This window comes from Salmo trutta, chromosome 17 (assembly GCF_901001165.1).
Source record: "Salmo trutta chromosome 17, fSalTru1.1, whole genome shotgun sequence".
NCBI classification, from domain to species: Eukaryota; Metazoa; Chordata; class Actinopteri; order Salmoniformes; family Salmonidae; genus Salmo; species Salmo trutta.
In genome coordinates, this window is record NC_042973.1 from 26250952 (window position 1) to 26271031 (window position 20080).

General features: G+C 45.4%; 1 protein-coding gene across 3 annotated transcripts in view; it reads right to left on the reverse strand.

The window, feature by feature from the left end:
* LOC115151950 (breast cancer anti-estrogen resistance protein 1) overlaps window positions 1-20080 on the reverse strand; it is a 129505-nt gene that overhangs the window by 56617 nt on the left and 52808 nt on the right. For 2 of the 3 annotated variants that reach the window (XM_029696320.1, XM_029696321.1), the window contains exon 2: window positions 13853-13897. The exons of the other annotated variant lie outside the window; for it this stretch is intronic. In XM_029696320.1, coding sequence (XP_029552180.1) covers window positions 13853-13897 — 45 coding nt within the window. The remainder of the gene's footprint in view (window positions 1-13852; window positions 13898-20080) is intronic. 3 annotated transcript variants of the gene reach the window in all.

A 20080-nucleotide genomic window follows, 5' to 3' on the forward strand; every position in this document is an offset into this window, starting at 1 on the left:
GGTCAGGTCATGAGGTCAAATGCAGACCCTACTCCTTAATCAATATTCCAGAACTAAATCAACACAAATGGCTTCCAATGGAACCATTCAGTTTCCAAACAGATATGTCAAACACTCAAACATGACTCACCTTCATGTGGCACACACGGATTTAAATCAAATCATAGTTCATTTGTCACGTGCGCCGAATACAACAGGTGTAGACCTTACAGTGAAATGCTGAATACAACAGGTGTAGACCTTACAGTGAAATGCTGAATACAACAGGTGTAGACCTTACAGTGAAATGCTGAATACAACAGGTGTAGACCTTACAGTGAAATGCTGAATACAACAGGTGTAGACCTTACAGTGAAATGCTGAATACAACAGGTGTAGACCTTACAGTGAAATGCTGAATACAACAGGTGTAGACCTTACAGTGAAATGCTTACTTACAGGCTCTAACCAATAGTGCGGAGAAAAAAGTGTGTGTGTGTGTGTGAATGTAGGTAAGTAAAGAAATAAAAAAACAGTAAAAATACATTTGAAAATAAGAGTAGCAAGGCTATATACAGTAGCGAGGCTATAAAAGTAGCGAGGCTACATACAGACACCGGTTAGTCAGGCTGATTGAGGTAGTATGTACATGTAGATATGGTTAAAGTGACTATGCATATATGATGAACAGAGAGTAGCAGTAGCGTAAGAGAGGGGTTGGCGGGTGGTGGGTGGGACACAATGCAGATAGCCCGGTTAGCCAATGTGCGGGAGCACTGGTTGGTCGGCCCAATTGAGGTAGTATGTACATGAATGTATAGTTAAAGTGACTACGCATATATGATGAACAGAGAGTAGTAGAGGGGGGGGGGGGGGGAGGGCACACAATGCAAGTAGTCCAGGTAACCATTTGGTTACCTGTTCAGGAGACTTATGGCTTGGGGGTAAAAACTGTTGAGAAGCCTTTTTGTCCTAGACTTGGCACTCCGCTACCGCTTGCCATGCGGTAGTAGAGAGAACATGTGGAGAGTATGTTATGAGTAAGAAAGGTACGCGGAAGAGAGTATTGGTATGAGTGAGGTATGTGAAGGTGAGAGTGTGTTATCAGAAAGGTGGGAGCTGTGTGGTGTGAAGGGGGGAGGGGCCACATTATCCAGGTCATAATAGGCCTTACAGCATGAGGGCTGTGTGTAGACCACAACATAGCCTACATAGACAGTCAAAGTGGTGTAATGCAGAGAGGGCAACAACACATTAGAGGTCGACCGATTATGATTTTTCAACGCCGATACTGATTATTGGAGGACCAAAAAAGCCCATGCCGATTAATCGGCCGATTATTATTATGATTTTTTTTGAATATGTATATATACACACACACACACACACACACACAGCTCTGAAGTGACAATGATACTGAAGAGTCTGCTTAGGAGACAAATACTCTCAACTGTTTGAATAATAAAAATAGAGTTTAAGTTACCTGTGATGAATGCTGAAAACAAAAACTGTAATTTCTATATGCAGGAAATCCTATTTTAATAATGGGCATGGTAAGAATTGACTACCAAAGTGCGAGTCACAATTCCCATGACACCTTCTAGCAAAATCTGAAAAGCGGTTCCTTAATTTATTCCATAGGATATTTTTAGATTAACTTAAAATAAGGTCTGTGTTTGGTTTAGGCTTACACCACCTTGCCAATTTTATAACTGTGTAGATATCCATAGGATATAACTCTGATCAATATAAGCGAAGATACATTTTTTTGTAGAGTGGATTTATGAAAATATGTTGACAAACGTTACCTAGTGAGATTTACACAGGTATCAAAACGCCGAGGCGGTTTAAGCACAAAACACAGACCTTATTTGAAGTAGATCAAGACATTCCCTATGGATGACATGAACGGTAAAATAACGAAGGAACCCCTTTCAAGTTCAGCCGCAAGTTATTACAGGAATTATGACGCGTCGACTATTTCTCTCTAAACCATATATCTTTGACTATTATGAGCCTGCTGCTGCCTACCACTGCTCAGTCAGACTGCTCTATCAAATATCAAATCATAGACTTAACTATAATATAATAAACCTTAGGTCATTAATATGGTCAAATCCGGAAACTATCATCTCGAAAACATTATTCTTTCAGTGACATACGGAACCGTTCCATATTTTATCTAACGGGTGGCATCCATAAGTCTAAATATTCCTGTTACATCGCACAACCTACAATGTTATTTCATAGTTCCGTAAAATTCTGGCAAATTAGTTCGCAACGAGCCAGATTCTGTATACCCTGATTCTGCGTGCAAAGAACGCAAGAGAACTGACACAATTTCACCTGGTTAATATTGCCTGCTAACCTGGATTTCTTTTAGCTAAATATGCAGATTTAAAAATATATACTTCTGTGTATTGATTTTAAGAAAAGCATTGATGTTTATGGTTAGGTACAGTCGTGCAACGATTGTGCTTTTTTTCCCGCAAATGCGCTTTTGTTAAATCATCCCCGTTTGGCGAAGTCTGCTGTCTTTGTTAGGAGGAAATAGTCTTCACAGTTCGCAACAAGCCAGGCGGCCCAAACTGCTGCATATACCCTGACTCTGTTTGCAAGAGAAGTGACACATTTTCCCTAGTTAAAATAAATTCATGTTAGCAGGCAATATTAACTAAATATGCAGGTTTAAAAATATATACTTGTGTATTGATTTTAAGAAAGACATTGATGTTTATGGTTAGGTACACGTCGGAGCAAAGACAGTCCTTTTTCGCGAATGCGCACCACATCGATTATATGCAAAGCAGGACAGGCTAGATAAACTAGTAATATCATCAACCATGTGTAGTTAACTAGTGTTTATGATTGATTGATTGTTTTTTTATAAGATAAGTTTAATGCTAGCTAGCAACTTACCTTGGCAACGTAAAGCAGGTGGTTAGAGCGTTGGGCTAGTTAACGTAAGGTTGCATCCCCAAGCTGACAAGGTAAAAATCTGTCGTTCTGCCCCTGAACAAGGCAGTTAACCCACCGTTCCTAGGCCGTCATTGAAAATAAGAATTAGTTCTTAACATTTTACATTTTAGTCATTTAGCAGACGCTCTTATCCAGAGCGACTTACATTTCATACCATACATTTTTTTTTCCCATACTGGCCCCCCGTGGGAATCGAACCCACAACCCTGGCGTTGCAAACACCATGCGTTGCAAACACCATGCTCTACCAACTGAGCTACACTTAACTTCTTAACTGACTTGCCTAGTTAAATAAAGGTTTAAAATATATATATATATATTTTTTTTTAAATCGGCAAATCGGTGGCCAAAAATACCGATTACCGATTGTTATGAAACCTTGAAATCGGCCCTAATTAATGGGCCATTCCGATTAATCGGTCGACCTCTACAACACATCCTACAATCATAGACCACAAAGAAGAAAAACACCACAGAAAGCACCAGAAATGTCCTTATTGGGCCAACGCTGCAGAAGCAGGCTGGCTGGCAGGACTGTGGGAGACAGAGGTGAGGTGACAGGCTAGCAGGGCTATTCTCACACTGAGCTGACATCCTCCCGTGGGCCACTGCTCAGGGGTAAAGGTCAAATCACTGAGGTAGCAGGCACGCGGTCAAGCCTCAGAACACAAACCGAGACAAGGGAGCAAAACAGCATTAGGGGGCTTGAAGAGTAGGCTGGTGTCACATCAAAAACATTTTCCCGACTTAATGTGATCGGAGAAATGTTCATTCTAATCTTGATATAAAGTCTGCCTTTCAAAAGCCAGATGTCCTGAGGTGTCCATGGTGATTGAGCAGTTTCACTGAAGTACACTCACTTCTGGCACTCAATACACACATACGCTAGCACACACACACACACGTCTGCAGTTCACAGTTTTACATGGGCTCATGGGATCTGTGCAACAGTCCCAGTTTCTCTCATCAGAGCCTGGGTGAGATCACAGCTGTCAATTAAACAGAGAGCTAGACCAGATTAGACCATCACATCAGAGTCTGACACCATTTCAATTTGCCCCTCTTCCCTTCGTCCCCTCTCACTACTCAGCTAATGAGCCCCCCCACCAGGGCCCACTAATCAATCCCCTGGCCCAGCGTAACAGGCTTAACTACCTGTCAACATACTGCACGACGATACGACAGCCATTCAATGATTGTACACAGATAGACCTGTCCAGAGACTACTGCTGTAGTGGCTGAATATCACAGACAAGAAGATACAACAGTCAACTACCAGGAATAATCCCAGACGTAGACAGCTGCATCCTCAACACATCATTCAGACACATTCATGTCACTGTTCTGTGGTGACTTCTATCTGGGTCTGCGTGGCTTGCATGTGGGGTCTGTGGGTTCTGTCGGTGCTGTGCAGCAGAACACTGGTCCATTGTGCTGGTGTTGTCCGGACCAGGGCTGTCCAGCTGCCCATGCATTACTCACACCTACACACTGAGTGCCTCTCCTGGCCCAGCCTCACCCGCCACAGGCCTAGAGCCCCCTGCTCCGGCCAGCACGTAACCTATGTCACACAGACATTTTACAAATGCCTGAAAACAATGTCTTCCCTTTGTTCTGTCTGAGGAGGGCCAGACTTATTATTGAGGAGGACAAGAGATGTAGGTCACCAAATGTGAATATGGAAATCCTGTTTCCTAGTGAATTGAGATTGTTTCTGTCTCGCTGATGGGAGCCCAGAGGTCCTTCCACTGGGGCTGTCGCTGGGCAGGAACACGGTCTCTCCAGCTCTCCCTCCACTATCTCGCCAAAACCAACTCACAATGGTGAATCATGCTGATCACTAATTACTTAATTAACCCCTTGCAAATTACTTCTTCAATCATGCGTGTGATGTTTAGCATTTAATGAGCCCATTCTACAGTGAGATTTGGTGAATTTCAGTCTAAGCCCGTGACAATATGGGGTTTACTATTCCATGATTTAAATAGATATTTAATCATTATTATGGTTTGACTAAACCTCAAGCTGTCATTTGGACTGATTAACAACACCACAGCTGTAGGCCTCTGGCTGGCGAGCTGTTATAATTGAAAGTCACTTATTTCGATTCCAATCAATTGTATCATCCACACACTCATATCCAAACTATGCATAATAACAAAGGGTGTCCTGTGGGGAATGGGCCCCTGCCGCACAACTGTGACATCATTCATAGCGGCTGAGAGTGAAACAATGCACATGGTTGTGTACGCCATCCGCCCCCCGGTCAAAATGAATATTCACGCATCTTTGAAGGGGAAAAATGAAAGACTGATTCTTTTGTTGTGACTTCGTCAGTCCTGCTGTGCAGTCGATCACATACAGGCTTTTCAAAGTCTTATGATGGAAGAGGGGGAAATCGTCCAACTACACAGTAATATACTCATCCACAACAAAACACAACCAAGCTTGCACGCACACGTTGGATGGACAGTGACACACGCAGGCACGAAGACACACACACACACACACACACACAGGACAAAGTTGTGTCCTCTTACAGGATGCTGAATCAAAGATTCTGACAGTGTGATCTGACATGTTGGATCATTGTTCCAGACTGCCAGTTTGCCCCAGTCCCTGAGGGAGGATTTACCCCCCGTCGCCACCCCCCCACCATTCGTCTGATGGAGGATAAGACGCGGCTATCTGGGATACACAGAAGAAAATAAAAACATAACCCTACAATGATAGGAGAACAATAATCACTGTAAGTGCTTACAAATCCCCTCCTCCCGAGTAATAGGATTGATCTGAACAGCTTCAACATTCATTTCCATAGATAATTGCATTTGTTTATTGTCTGATTTTATATTTCATTTTTATTTGTTTTCTTATCAGCAAAGCTTGTTAATACTCTGAGATGATTAAAAACTACAAAGTGGGTATTTTTTTAATCAAAGCTCGCTCCCCAACGCTGCCTGTTCCTCAGTATAAGTGCTCTGCAGCACAGGGCAAATTTCCCTCTCTCTTTCGCTGCAATAAAAAAAAGATTAGCATTAATGTGGCAGGAAGTAAAATGGCATCATCTCCGTGTGTGCAGAATGGGAGGCTGATTGTATTTCCAGGCTAAACGAGGAACTCTGTGTTTAGGGAGGAATGTCTTCCTCATTGAAACACATGCTGAGATGTTCTGCATGCAAAGGACCTCCTATAGGCCCCAAACGGCCCCCTAAATATAAACACAATCCTTCCACAGCCAACTTAATTAGATTCTCCTGATTTGCTTTTTCATTTTAATCTCTATTATGGTTGGGTGTCGTTGCGACTGCCGTTGGTTTGGCCCACAGCTCTTCCACTGAGGAGTAATCCACTAGTGAAATCTGCAATCAGATTTAGTGGCGGCAGCGTAGCCTAGTGGTTAGAGTGTTGGACTAGTAACCGAAAGGTTGCAAGATCGAATCCCCAAGCTGACAAGGTACAAAATCTGTCGTTCTGCCCCTAAACAAGGCAGTTAACCCAGGCCGTCATTGAAAATAAGAATTTGTTCTTAACTGACTTGCCTAGTAAAATAAAAAATCTGACTCTGGGCTCCTTGCATAAACACACACACTGACAAATGACATCACTACTCTCACTATGATGTTGCCGAGACACCAGGGTGCCAGCCAGAATGCTGTTCTCTCATTCCATCATCTCACACTCTGTCACATACACAAACACACTCTCTCTCTCAAGACATACAGAAACACATATTTACTTACATAGACATAAAACCCAGTGTTCCTTCCCCCTGGTTGGAATGTGGCTCTAACATTAACCCCATAATGCTGGGGTTTCCAACCATCATTTCCAGGAAGGGGACCTTTTCCTATGGACACAATGGCAGGACTGAGTCACTACAAAACAATGCAGCTAGGTGGTCACTAAACATGTCAAAATAGGCAATATACTTGAAATATATCCGTAATATTGATGATCATCACCATGAGCAAATTTTTCAATGTTCCTAATCTATAGCTTGAACAATACAACTAAACCATTCTTTGGAGCAGATGCCTTCATGGACATTACTGATAACATAGAAGGATGTGAAGGATTTCAGCAATGTTCCTCTACATAATTGTAATAATCCCTTCGTTCATAGGCAGAGCTGTTTCTCTGTAGATGCCTTTCACCTGCTCCATCTGAATAATGTGTTTGTATTCCAGGCTCTGCTCTGTGGTCTTGTCTGAGGTGTTGAGTGTGAACTGGATCCAGGCTGTAGCCCTGTATACAGGGAATCACAGGCAGCCCCAGAGAGGCGTTGAGGTGGGAGCACCGGAGTCAGCCATGGCAGGCCATCAGTAGCTGCCATCTAATGTCATCTCATTACAATTCTCACTAAAGTGTGACTACAGCCTAATTTAATCGGATTAGTCAGCTCAGCCATTTGTAACTGTCAACTAGGCTACTATGATATTACCGCCATACAGTCTCCCTTGTGGGTGGGAATCACGGACCAGGCAAGCCTCTAGAGAGAAATATGGAATATAAATACACTTGTTCAAACGTTAAAGTATTCATTTCAACACAGGTACAACACCTAACCCGTGTCCAAGTGCCACACAAATGTTCCTAGCCTTGGTGAAACCATGACAACAGTTCACAGCTAATGAGGAATACATGAACAGTGTGGGTCAGGGTTCACAGAGCTATAATGAGTTCTGTAGCTATGCACCGCACTCCAATCAGCTTACTTGCTCCCGCATAATTCAAAAGAGCTCTCCGCTCTTGGAACCATTATAAAAAAAATGATCAGCCAGAAAACTATTCATTGGAGGAGAATAACATACAGCTCAGAGCTGTCAACTAACTAGTCAACACATAGCAGGGTTGAGCAGAGCCATTGATAGAGATATATAAGTACTCTACTGTATACGGCTCTGGGGCTAAAAGAGCATGACTGCCCCCTAGGAGATGACAGAACTCAAGGTACCATGGAATCAGTTGCCATCATAACATTTGCATTTGTTTATATTGCAAACATAAGACCAGCATACCATAATCATGTCCCAATGTCCTTGCAGAATGACCACAGAGATCTACACTGAGTGTACAAAACATTAAGAACACCTGTTCTTTTCATGACATAGACTGACCAGGTGAATCCTGATGAAAGCTGGGATCACTTATTGATGTCACTTGTTAAATCCACTTCAATTAGTGTAAAAGAAGGGGAGGAGACAGGTAAATAACTATTTTTAAGCCTTGAGACATGGATTGTGTATGTGTGCCATTCAGAGGGTGAATGGGCAAGACAAAAGATTTAAGTGCCTTTGAGGGAAAAAAGTATTTGATCCCCTGCTGATTTTGTACGTTTGCCCACTGACAAAGAAATGATCAGTCTATAATTTTAATGGTAGGTTTATTTGAACAGTGAGAGACAGAATAACGACAAAAAAATCCAGAAAAACGCATTTTATAAAATTATTTGTATTTTAATGAGGGAAATAAGTATTTGACCCCTCTGCAAAACATGACTTAGGACTTGGTGGCAAAACCCTTGTTGGCAATCACAGAGGTCAGACATTTCCTGTAGTTGGCCACCAGGTTTGCACACATCTCAGAAGGGAGTTTGTCCCACTCCTCTGCAGATCTTCTCCAAGTCATTAAGGTTTCGAGGCTGATGTTTGGCAACTCGAACCTTCAGCTCCATCCACAGATTTTCTATGGGATTAAGGTCTGGAGACTGGCTAGGCCACTCCAGGACCTTAATGTGCTTCTTCTTGAGCCACTCCTTTGTTGCCTTGGCCGTGTGTTTTGGGTCATTGTCATGCTGGAATACCCATCCCCGACCCATTTTCAATGCCCTGGCTAAGGGAAGGAGGTTCTCACCCAAGATTTGACGGTACATGACCCCGTCCATCGTCCCTTTGATGCAGTGAAGTTGTCCTGTCCCCTTAGCAGAAAAACACCCCCAAAGCATAATGTTTCCACCTCCATGTTTGACGGCGGGGATGGTGTTCTTGGGGTCATAGGCAGTATTCCTCCTCCAAACACGGCGAGTTGAGTTGATTGGTCTCATCTGCCCACAACACTTTCACCCAGTTGTCCTCTGAATCATTCAGATGTTCCTTGTCAAACTTCAGACGGGCATGTATATGTGCTTTCTTGAGCAGGGGGACATTGCGGGCGCTGCAGGATTTCAGTTCTTCACGGCGTAGTGTGTTACCAATTGTTTTCTTGGTGACTATGGTCCCAGCTGCCTTGAGATCATTGACAAGAATCTCCCGTGTAGTTCTGGGCTGATTCCTCACCGTTCTCATGATCATTGCAACTCCACGAGGTGAGATCTTGCATGGAGCCCCAGGCCGAGGGAGATTGACAGTTCTTTTGTGTTTCTTCCATTTGCGAATAATCGCACCAACTGTTGTCACCTTCTCACCAAGCTGCTTGGCGATGGTCTTGTAGCCCATTCCAGCCTTGTGTAGGTCGACAATCTTGTCCCTGACATCTTTGGTGTTGGCCATGGTGGAGAGTTTGGAATCTGATTGATTGATTACTTCTGTGGACAGGTGTCTTTTATACAGGTAACAAGCTGAGATTAGGAGCACTCCCTTTAAGAGTGTGCTCCTAATCTCAGCTCGTTACCTGTATAAAAGACACCTGGGAGCCAGAAATCTTTCTGATTGAGAGGGGGTCAAATACTTATTTCCCTCATTAAAATGTAAATCAATTTATAACATTTTTGACATGAGTTTTTCTGGATTTTTTGTTGTTGTTATTCTGTCTCTCACTGTTCAAATAAACCTACCATTAGAATTATAGACTGATCATTTCTTTGTCAGTGGGAAAACGTACAAAATCAGCAGGGGATCAAATACTTTTTTCCCTCACAGTAGGTGCCAGGCGCACCGGTATGTGTCAAGAACTGCAACACTGCTGGGGTTTTCACACTCAACAATTTCCTGTGTATCAAGGATGGTCCACCACCCAAAGGACATTCAGCCAATTGGAGTCAAGATGAGCCAGAATCCCTGTGGAACGCTTTCGACACCTTGTAGAGTCCATGCCCTGATGAACTGAGGTTGTTCTGAGGGCTGAAGGGGGGGGGGGGGGGGGGTGCAACTCAATATTAGGAAGGTGTTCCTAATGTCTGGTATACTCAGTGTATGTAATTGGAGAGCCTTCGACCAAATAAGTACATGGTGTCAACCAGTCTTATATATTCCAAGCCACTATTGGCCTCTCTCAGACATGTTATTGATCTGGTGAAGTGAGAGAAGGGACTTGTGTTCTCCATGTCTCTGTCCAGTCGGTGTTTATTCTACAGGGGCAAAGCGCTGTAAGGTCAGGCGTGTTCACCTCACAGCTATCCTCCAGTGGGACAACCATTACCCCTGTGAGGCCCACAGCCTCTGGGGTCGCTGGCTCCACTACAGCCCAGTGAAACATGACACCCTTTCATCACGCCCTGGAATGTGTGTGATTGAGAAACAAGAGGTGGAGGGACTTGGGTCCCGTCCTATGCACCACTGTTTTAACAAATTATCTGACCACCTACCCCACTGACCATCCCTCCTTGTCTATGACATCACCACACGGTTGAGGTCAGGGGTCAATCAGTCAGATCTGGCGTTGTGATTGGTGCGTTCCACTAAGCTGTGTGACAGAGGAGGAGGCGGTGTGTGTCAGAGCTGCATGGGGAATAATGGTGTCTAACGAGCAGATCAGTATCAGCACAGCTCTCTGATGCCTGTCGTGTCGCTAACACCACCGAGACACTTAAACACCAGCTCCCTGCTCCACACACTCACTCACACACTCACACACTCAGCCTGCCTTCCTGGGATTAAGTGAATAGGCGCTTGTGCCAGTCAAACTGAAAGACAGGCCGTGCTTGGAGAGCATGGAGGCGAGAGGGACCTAAGACCTCCTAATGATGAATTGTAAGGAACCAGTTACACTATTCACACTGCTGGTGAACACATGCAGTAGGCATACTGTAATGGCCACACTGCCAACGACACCAATTCACTGGAACCAACTATTTTTCCATGCCTTGATGTCACCCTCTAAAGACACCATGCACATCCATCTTATTGTCGGTGGTTCGAATCCCCAACCTGACAAGGTGAAAAATCAGTTGATGTGCCCTTGAGCAAGGCACTTAATCCTAATTGCCTCTGTAAATCACTCTGGATAAGAGTGTTTACTAAATTACTCTAATGTAAATGTAGTACATAAGAAATGGCAAATAGGATTGCTAGGTTGTGTTCCAATTCCAAGAGGAAAAACACAGGGGGGCACTGGAATTCCTTGGACAATTTGCAGGCTTTTAGTCAGCAGCAGATGGTTCAACAGTCAATCCCTGTACCTAAGAGCCAAGGCAGCAGCAGGTGGTTCAACAGTCAATCCCTGTACCTCAGAGCCAAGGCAGCAGCAGGTGGTTCAACAGTCAATCCCTGTACCTCAGAGCCAAGGCAGCAGCAGGTGGTTCAACAGTCAATCCCTGTACCTCAGAGCCAAGGCAGCAGCAGGTGGTTCAACAGTCAATCCCTGTACCTCAGAGCCAAGGCAGCAGCAGGTGGTTCAACAGTCAATCCCTGTACCTCAGAGCCAAGGCAGCAGCAGGTGGTTCAACAGTCAATCCCTGTACCTCAGAGCAAAGGCAGCAGCAGGTGGTTCAACAGTCAATCCCTGTACCTCAGAGCCAAGGCAGCAGCAGGTGGTTCAACAGTCAATCCCTGTACCTCAGAGCCAAGGCAGCAGCAGGTGGTTCAACAGTCAATCCCTGTACCTCAGAGCCAAGGCAGCAGCAGGTGGTTCAACAGTCAATCCCTGTACCTCAGAGCCAAGGCAGCAGCAGGTGGTTCAACAGTCAATCCCAGTTTTTTTATTTAACTAGGCAAGTCAGTTAAGAACACATTTTTATTGAAAATGACGGCCTAGGAACAGTGGACAACTGCCTTGTTCAGGGGCAGAACAACAGATAATTACCATGTCAGCTCGGGGATTCGATCTAGCAACCTTTCGGTTACTGGCTCAACTCTCTAACCACTAGGCTACCTGCCGCCCCTATACCCCAGAGCCAAGGCAGCAGCAGCACTACCTACAACCACCACAGGAGCACATCCTTATCTCTGTGTGGTGGAGTCACAACCAACGCATTATCTCTGTGTGGTGTAGTCGCAACCAACGCATTCTCTCTGTGTGGTGTAGTCACAACCAACGCATTATCTCTGTGTGGTGGAGTCGCAACCAACGCATTCTCTCTGTGTGGTGTAGTCACAACCAACGCATTATCTCTGTGTGGTGGAGTCGCAACAAACGCATTCTCTCTGTGTGGTGTAGTCACAACCAACGCATTATCTCTGTGTGGTGGAGTTGCAACCAACGCATTATCTCTGTGTGGTGGAGTCACAGCCAACGCATTATCTCTGTGTGGTGGAGTCACAGCCAACGCATTATCTCTGTGTGGTGGAGTCGCAACCAACGCATTATCTCTGTGTGGTGGAGTCACAACCAACACATTATCTCTGTGTGGTGGAGTCACAACCAACACATTATCTCTGTGTGGTGGAGTCACAACCAACACATTATTTCTGTGTGGTGGAGTCACAGCCAACGCATTATCTCTGTGTGGTGGAGTCACAACCAACACATTATCTCTGTGTGGTGGAGTCACAGCCAACGCAGTCAGGGACATTGCTATAAAACACCTGTGAAAGCCTCTACTAAACTGTAGAGATGGTGGTACTACAGCTCATCACCATTGAGTTCAGTGAGTATGAGCATAGAGATGATGACAGAGACAAGAAGGCCTGAGGGACATTCACATTGCAGGCTGATAGATAGCAGAACACAAAGCCACACCTGTGCAGTGTCACTGTTGTGTTGTACCCTCCCTCTCTTAATGCTGTTATAATCCCATCCCATTGTGATTTGCACAGCCGCTTGGAGACAGCGTAGGAAGACATTAGCAGTGCTTTATCGCCCTGGATCAGATCTGCTTAAGGAATGAAGAACGCCCTGGCTGATGAGCTGGCAATTGCAGCTTCGTTTAGAGGCCATGGCTGAGATAGAGACCTGCACAGTGAGAGCCGCCATTAGAGAGCTGACGGTGCGCACAGCACTGCCACACAACCCAGCATGGCTCAGAGAGAGAAGAGTGGGGAAAAGGGAGGATAAGAACAAGGAGAGGGGGAAGGGAGGAGATATGCAAGTGATGAATAGAGAGTAGGGGAGATTGAGTAAAAGATAGAGGGAGTGATGAGAAGAATGGAGAGGAGGCAGAAGGGAAGAAACACAGAGAGGAATAGCAGCAGCGCTCCACACAGTTTCAGCTAAAGGAAAGGCACCAGATCAGTGGATGGCAGAAGGCAGTGACACGCTTACTAACCACTGTAAACATACATGCGTCCACAAACAGTAGAGAACCATCATACATGCACAGCGCACGCGCAATGGATGCTTAGATAAAACACCAATCAAACCGGTTAACCAAACGGCACCACGCTCAAAATAATCCTCTCCGGTTAGTCATGTGTTATAAACTGGGTGGTTCGAGCCCTGAATGCTGATTGGCTGACAGCCGTGGTATATCAGACTGTATACAACGGGTATAACAAAACATGTATTTTTACTGCTGTAATTACGTTGGTAGCCAGTTTATAATAGCAATAAGGCACCTCAGGGGTTTGTGGTATATGACTAATATACCACGGCTAAGGGCTGTATCCAGGCACTCCGCACCTTTAGCCATGGTATATTGGCCATATACCACAAACCCCCGAGGTGCCTTATTGCTTAATTATACCTGGTCTAAGCCCTTTTCTATACCAGGTTCAAGGCTCAGTGGAGCCATGTTGTTTGTGGATTGATAAAGTCATCTGTAGTCAGTACTGTCCACACCATGCAGTACTCTACCTACCTCCACTGGTGTCCCCTGCAGGCAGACAAACATTTTACAGAACACCTGGGGAGGAGGGAAGTGATGAGATGACACATGAATAATAAGAAGAGCAGCCGCTCAACAACAACATGCCCATCTTCATTTAATGCTAATTCTGTTTGGGGATGCTGCAAAATCTGTGTGTGTGTGTGTGTGTGTGTGTGAGGACTTAACCTCATAAGGTCGCTAATCCCTGAGCTGACTAGTTGAAAAATCGGCCGATGTGCCCTTGAGCAAGGCACTTAACCCTGACTGCTCCCGTAAGTGGCTCTAAATAAAAATGTCTGCTAAATGACTACAATGTAAAATGTCTTCTTAACCTCTAGCAACCAGTCTGTGGGGGTGAGGTCCCTGGTAGAGCCCTGGGAGATAAGGGGCTGATGAAACAACCTGTAGCTGACAGCTGGCCTGGCCACCTCCGATCTGGTTTCTCTCTTTCTCTTTCATTACTTCAATGCAGTGAGGCCCTTTGAACCAACACAGACACAATTTAAATATAGACATTTTCCAGGTTTACAGAACAACTGCCAAAAAGTGTTAGTGTCAGGGTCAGAAAGCTTGGCTAACGTTACATAGTGAACTAGACAGGTGATGTATTTATGTATATGTATTTAAGTGTGTACAAACTAAATGAGCAGGCAGATTTCGGGTAATGTCAGATATCTGATAGTGACAGATATCTAATAATATCTGGTAATGACAGATATCTGGTAATGACAGATATCTGGTCATATCTGGTAATGACAGATATCTGGTCATATCTGGTAATGACAGATATCTGGTAATATCTGGTAATGACAGATATCTGGTAATGACAGATATCTGGTAATATCTGGTAATGACAGATATCTGGTCATATCTGGTAATGACAGATATCTGGTAATATCTGGTAATGACAGATATCTGGTAATGACAGATATCTGGTAATGACAGATATCTGGTAATATCTGGTAATGACAGATATCTGGTAATGACAGATATCTGGTCATATCTGGTAATGACAAATACCTGGTAATGGTTCAGGTGTTCATGCTTTAACCAAACAACACAAAGGAGTGTTTGAGCTGTCTGAGGAACAATACCAGTCAGTGCTCCACTTAGGCATCATTACGCCCCCACACACAGCCAGCCCATCTCCCATGTCAGTCCTGGGGACAGGGACCACAAAGAGATCACAGCCTATATCAGCCTATCAAATGACCCAAAGAGATCACAGCCTATATCAGCCTATCAAATGACCCAAAGAGATCACAGCCTATATCAGCCTATCAAATGACCCAAAGCGATCACAGATTATATCAGCCTATCAAATGACCCAAAGCGATCACAGACTATATCAGCCTATCAAATGGCCCATGCAGTAACTGCCTCCCCCTGCAAAGCCCCACAGCCCTGCTGATGTCATTACAGGCCCTGGGCAGACATTATTCATCATCATGTGTCACCCTGTACACAGCCTCTGTGTCAGAAGAGAGGCAAGGAAATGTCACCAGGGGACTGGAGGGGGAGAGTGAGGGGAGCAAGAAGGGGAGAAGGGTGGTTGTGAAGGAGTTGAGGTAGGAAGAATCATCTCTAGTGGAAGGGCATTAACACTTAATAGGACCAGCGGAGTACCACAGGATCTCATCACCAGACTGCTACATTACCGCTCTGTGTAATTGTCTCCAACTAAGTGTAAACCAGATCTATGCCAGGCTGCCTAGTGCCTTCCCCATATTCCCCAATCTTTTCTGCTTATTAACGCACCCAATAAACCTCCTTTAGCAAGCATGAGTGCACAACACACACTTGCATTCCGCTTCCGCTTCCGCACGCACGCACACGCACACGCACACACACACACACACACAACTACTTATGCTGACACAGGCCTCAGGGTCAGAGAGAGAGGTTACTATGGCTACTAGCCCTGAAGGAGCCTTTCAGACAGACCGGTCTTGTCCAGTTCTGCTGATAACACACTCGATGCGGCGCTTCGCTTTCTTCTGTGGCGATCCATCAGCACAGGTCACACACAACGCGCTGTTATGATTATACATGGGTTCTGTCCTCTAACCCACTGCTCATTCCTCATCCTCCCTACACAGCACACAGTATGGGCTGTCTCACTGGACCCAACAGAACTGACTCATCACACCTACAAATACACAGCTAGCTCCACTAATCATACTGCCGTCAGGGCACATGCCAGAAAACACCTACAGCGCCTTTAAAAAGTATTCATATCCCTTGACTTATTCCACATTTTGTTGTGTTACAGCCTGAATTCATAACGGATTAAATCGATTGTTTTTCTCACCCCCCTACATACAAAACCCAATAATGACAAAGACAAAGTGAAAACATGTTTTTAGTATTTTTTGCAAATTTATTGAAAATGAAATACAGAAATATATAATTTACATAAGTATTCACACCCCTAAGTCAATACTTTGTAGAAGCACCTTTGGCAGCGCTTAAAGCTGTGAGTCTTTCTGGGTAAGTCTAAGAGCTTTCCACACCTGGATAGTGCAACATTTGCCCATTATGTTTTTCAAAATTATTCAAGCTCTGTCAAATTGGTTGTTGATCATTGCTAGACAACCATTTTCAGGTCTTATCATAGATTTTCAAGTAGATTTAAGTCAAAACTGTAACTTGGGCACTCAGGAACATTCACTGTCTTCTTGGTACGCAACTCCAGTGTAGATTTGGCCTTGTGTTTAAGGTTATTGTCCTGCTGAAAGGTGAATTCAGGGTCTGGTGGAAAGCAGACTGAATCAGGTTTTCCTCTAGGAATTTGCCTGTGCTTTTCTCCATTCCATAAATGGTTTTATCCCGAAAAGATCCCCAGTCTTTAATGATTACAAGCATACCCATAACATGATGCAGCCACCACTATGCTTGAAATATGGAGAGCGGTACTCAGTAATATGTTGAATTGGATTTGCCCCAAACATAACACATTGTATTCAGGATAAAAAGTTAATTTCTTTGCCACATTTTTTGCAGTCTTACTTTAGTGCTTTGTTGCAAACAGGATGCATGTTTTAGAATATTTGTTTTCTGTACAGACTTCCTTCTTTTCACTCTGCCAATCAGGTTAGCATCGTGGAGTAACTATAATGTTGTTGATCCATCCTCAGTTTTCTCCTATCACAGCCATTAAACTCTGTAACTGTTTTAAAGTCACCATTGGTCTCATGGTGAAATCCCTGAGCAGTTTTTCCTGTATTTGAAATGTACTGATCGGCTGAGGAACCTTACAGATAATTGTATGTGTGGGGTACAGAGATGAGGTAGTCATTCACAAATCATGTTAAACACTATTATTGCACACAGAGTGAGTCCATGCAAATTTTTACTCCTGAACTCATTTATGCTTGCCATGACAAAGGAGTTGAATACTTATTGACTCAAGACATTTCAGCTTTTCATTTTCAATTAATTTGTAAACATTTAAAAAAACATATTCCACTTTGACATTATGGGGTATTGGGTGTAGGCCAGTAACAAAAAATCTATATTTAATCAATTTTAAATTCAGGCTGTAACACAACAAAATTTTGAAAAAGTCAAGGGTTGTGAATACTTTCTGAAGGCACTTTAGTTACTGTAGGTTTAAGTTTTGGGATTGTGTATGTTTTAACAGAGTAAAACTTAGTTGAATGTAGCAAAGTGTTTTCTCTGTGGTAAAATAAACTGCTGTGGCCAGACAGAAAACAGGTCAGTAAGCATAGCAAGTTAGCACTGCATGCAGAGAGCACAGGCATCGCTCTGGGGCGGAGGGAGAGAGGGAGGGGGATGGAGAGAGAGAGGGAGATGAAACAGAACTCGGCAATGGACAGATCCAGAGAGCAGGGTGTAACAATGTTGTAGCATTACAGTTTACAAAAAGTACACACAAAATACACAACTAGTCACTTCCCTTGTGTAATAATAATAACCATTTCTGGTGGTTGAGATGTAAACATATTTTAGTATCTTTATGACACTAAAATGAAGCATTAAATCTGTATGCATAGGTAGATTTGGGGTTACTGGGCAGTTTAAAAGACTGGACAAAGTGGTGTACAGGGGCCACTTGATTTGGTTACAGCCCAATCCTCTCCCTCAGCCTGCTCTCTCCTCTCCTCTCTCACTTCAGGCCAGAGAGACTTACAGCTCAGACACTGCTCAGTGATTTGTCCTGCTAGCTCCAGAAAAAGCCAGCGGGGCTGGGTCAGTCACACGCATGCACGAACACACACACAAAAACACACAAACAAATACAGACAAACATCACCTCAGATCAGCGTCACAGGGCACTCTGGATAGAGAGCGGGAAAGAAGGCGAGTTGAACAGAGCTAGAACACTGCATCCCCCGAGAGCACATGAGCAGGGGGTGCAGAGAGAAGTGGAGTAGGCTAATTGGAAAATGAGTCCTACTTTAAATCATAATAATAACAATAGCATTTCCTGGCCCTGCTTATTCAGAGATGGGAAACTATTAGAGTGGCTAAGTCAGCCATGCAGGTGAAACACTTTTACATATTCACCTCTGGCTGTTCCTCCCAAACATGATCGATGAAGTCCCAGACTGAAACAGTAATTCTGGCCGCTCAGCGGAAAGTTGGGGGCCTAAACGCTCAAACCTGGCAAGGCAAAGCTCCACTTTTTACGCTATCGTCAGACATTGTGTAAATTACTAGTCTGCCTAGAGATCTGACAATTGGAGGGTGGAAACTGACTGGGGAACAGACTGGGGGGGATACTGACTGGGGAACAGACTGGGGGGATACTGACTGGGGAACAGACTGGGGGGATACTGACTGGGGAACAGACTGGGGGGATACTGACTGGGGAACAGACTGGGGGGGATACTGACTGGGGAACAGACTGAGGGGGATACTGACTGGGGAACAGACTGAGGGGGATACTGACTGGGGAACAGACTGGGGGGGATACTGACTGGGGAACAGACTGGGGGGAATACTGACTGGGGAACAGACTGGGGGGGATACTGACTGGGGAACAGACTGGGGGGATACTGACTGGGGAACAGACTGGGGGGATACTGACTGGGGAACAGACTGGGGGGGATACTGACTGGGGAACAGACTGGGGGGATACTGACTGGGGAACAGACTGGGGGGGATACTGACTGGGGAACAGACTGGGGGGGATACTGACTGGGGAACAGACTGGGGGGGATACTGACTGGGGAACAGACTGGGGGGAAATACTGACTGGGGAACAGACTGGGGGGGATACTGACTGGGGAACAGACTGGGGGGGATACTGACTGGGGAACAGACTGGGGGGGATACTGACTGGGGAACAGACTGGGGGGGATACTGACTGGGGAACAGACTGGGGGGATACTGACTGGGGAACAGACTGGGGGGATACTGACTGGGGAACAGACTGGGGGGGATACTGACTGGGGAACAGACTGGGGGGGATACTGACTGGGGAACAGACTGGGGGGGACACTGACTGGGGAACAGACTGGGGGGGGATACTGACTGGGGAACAGACTGGGGGGGGATACTGACTGGGGAACAGACTGGGGGGGACACTGACTGGGGAACAGACTGGGGGGGATACTGACTGGGGAACAGACTGGGGGGGATACTGACTGGGGAACAGACTGGGGGGGGTACTGACTGGGGAACAGACTGGGGGGGATACTGACTGAGGAACAGACTGGGGGGGATACTGACTGAGGAACAGACTGGGGGGATACTGACTGGGGAACAGACTGGGGGGGATACTGACTGGGGAACAGACTGGGGGGATACTGACTGGGGAACAGACTGGGGGGGATACTGACTGGGGAACAGACTGGGGGGGATACTGACTGGGGAACAGACTGGGGGGGATACTGACTGGGGAACAGACTGGGGGGGATACTGACTGGGGAACAGACTGGGGGGGATACTGACTGGGGAACAGACTGGGGGGGAAACTGACTGGGGAACAGACTGGGGGGGATACTGACTGGGGAACAGACTGGGGGGGGATACTGACTGGGGAACAGACTGGGGGGGGATACTGACTGGGGAACAGACTGGGGGGGGATACTGACTGGGGAACAGACTGGGGGGGATACTGACTGGGGAACAGACTGGGGGGGATACTGACTGGGGAACAGACTGGGGGGGGATACTGACTGGGGAACAGACTGGGGGGGACACTGACTGGGGAACAGACTGGGGGGGATACTGACTGGGGAACAGACTGGG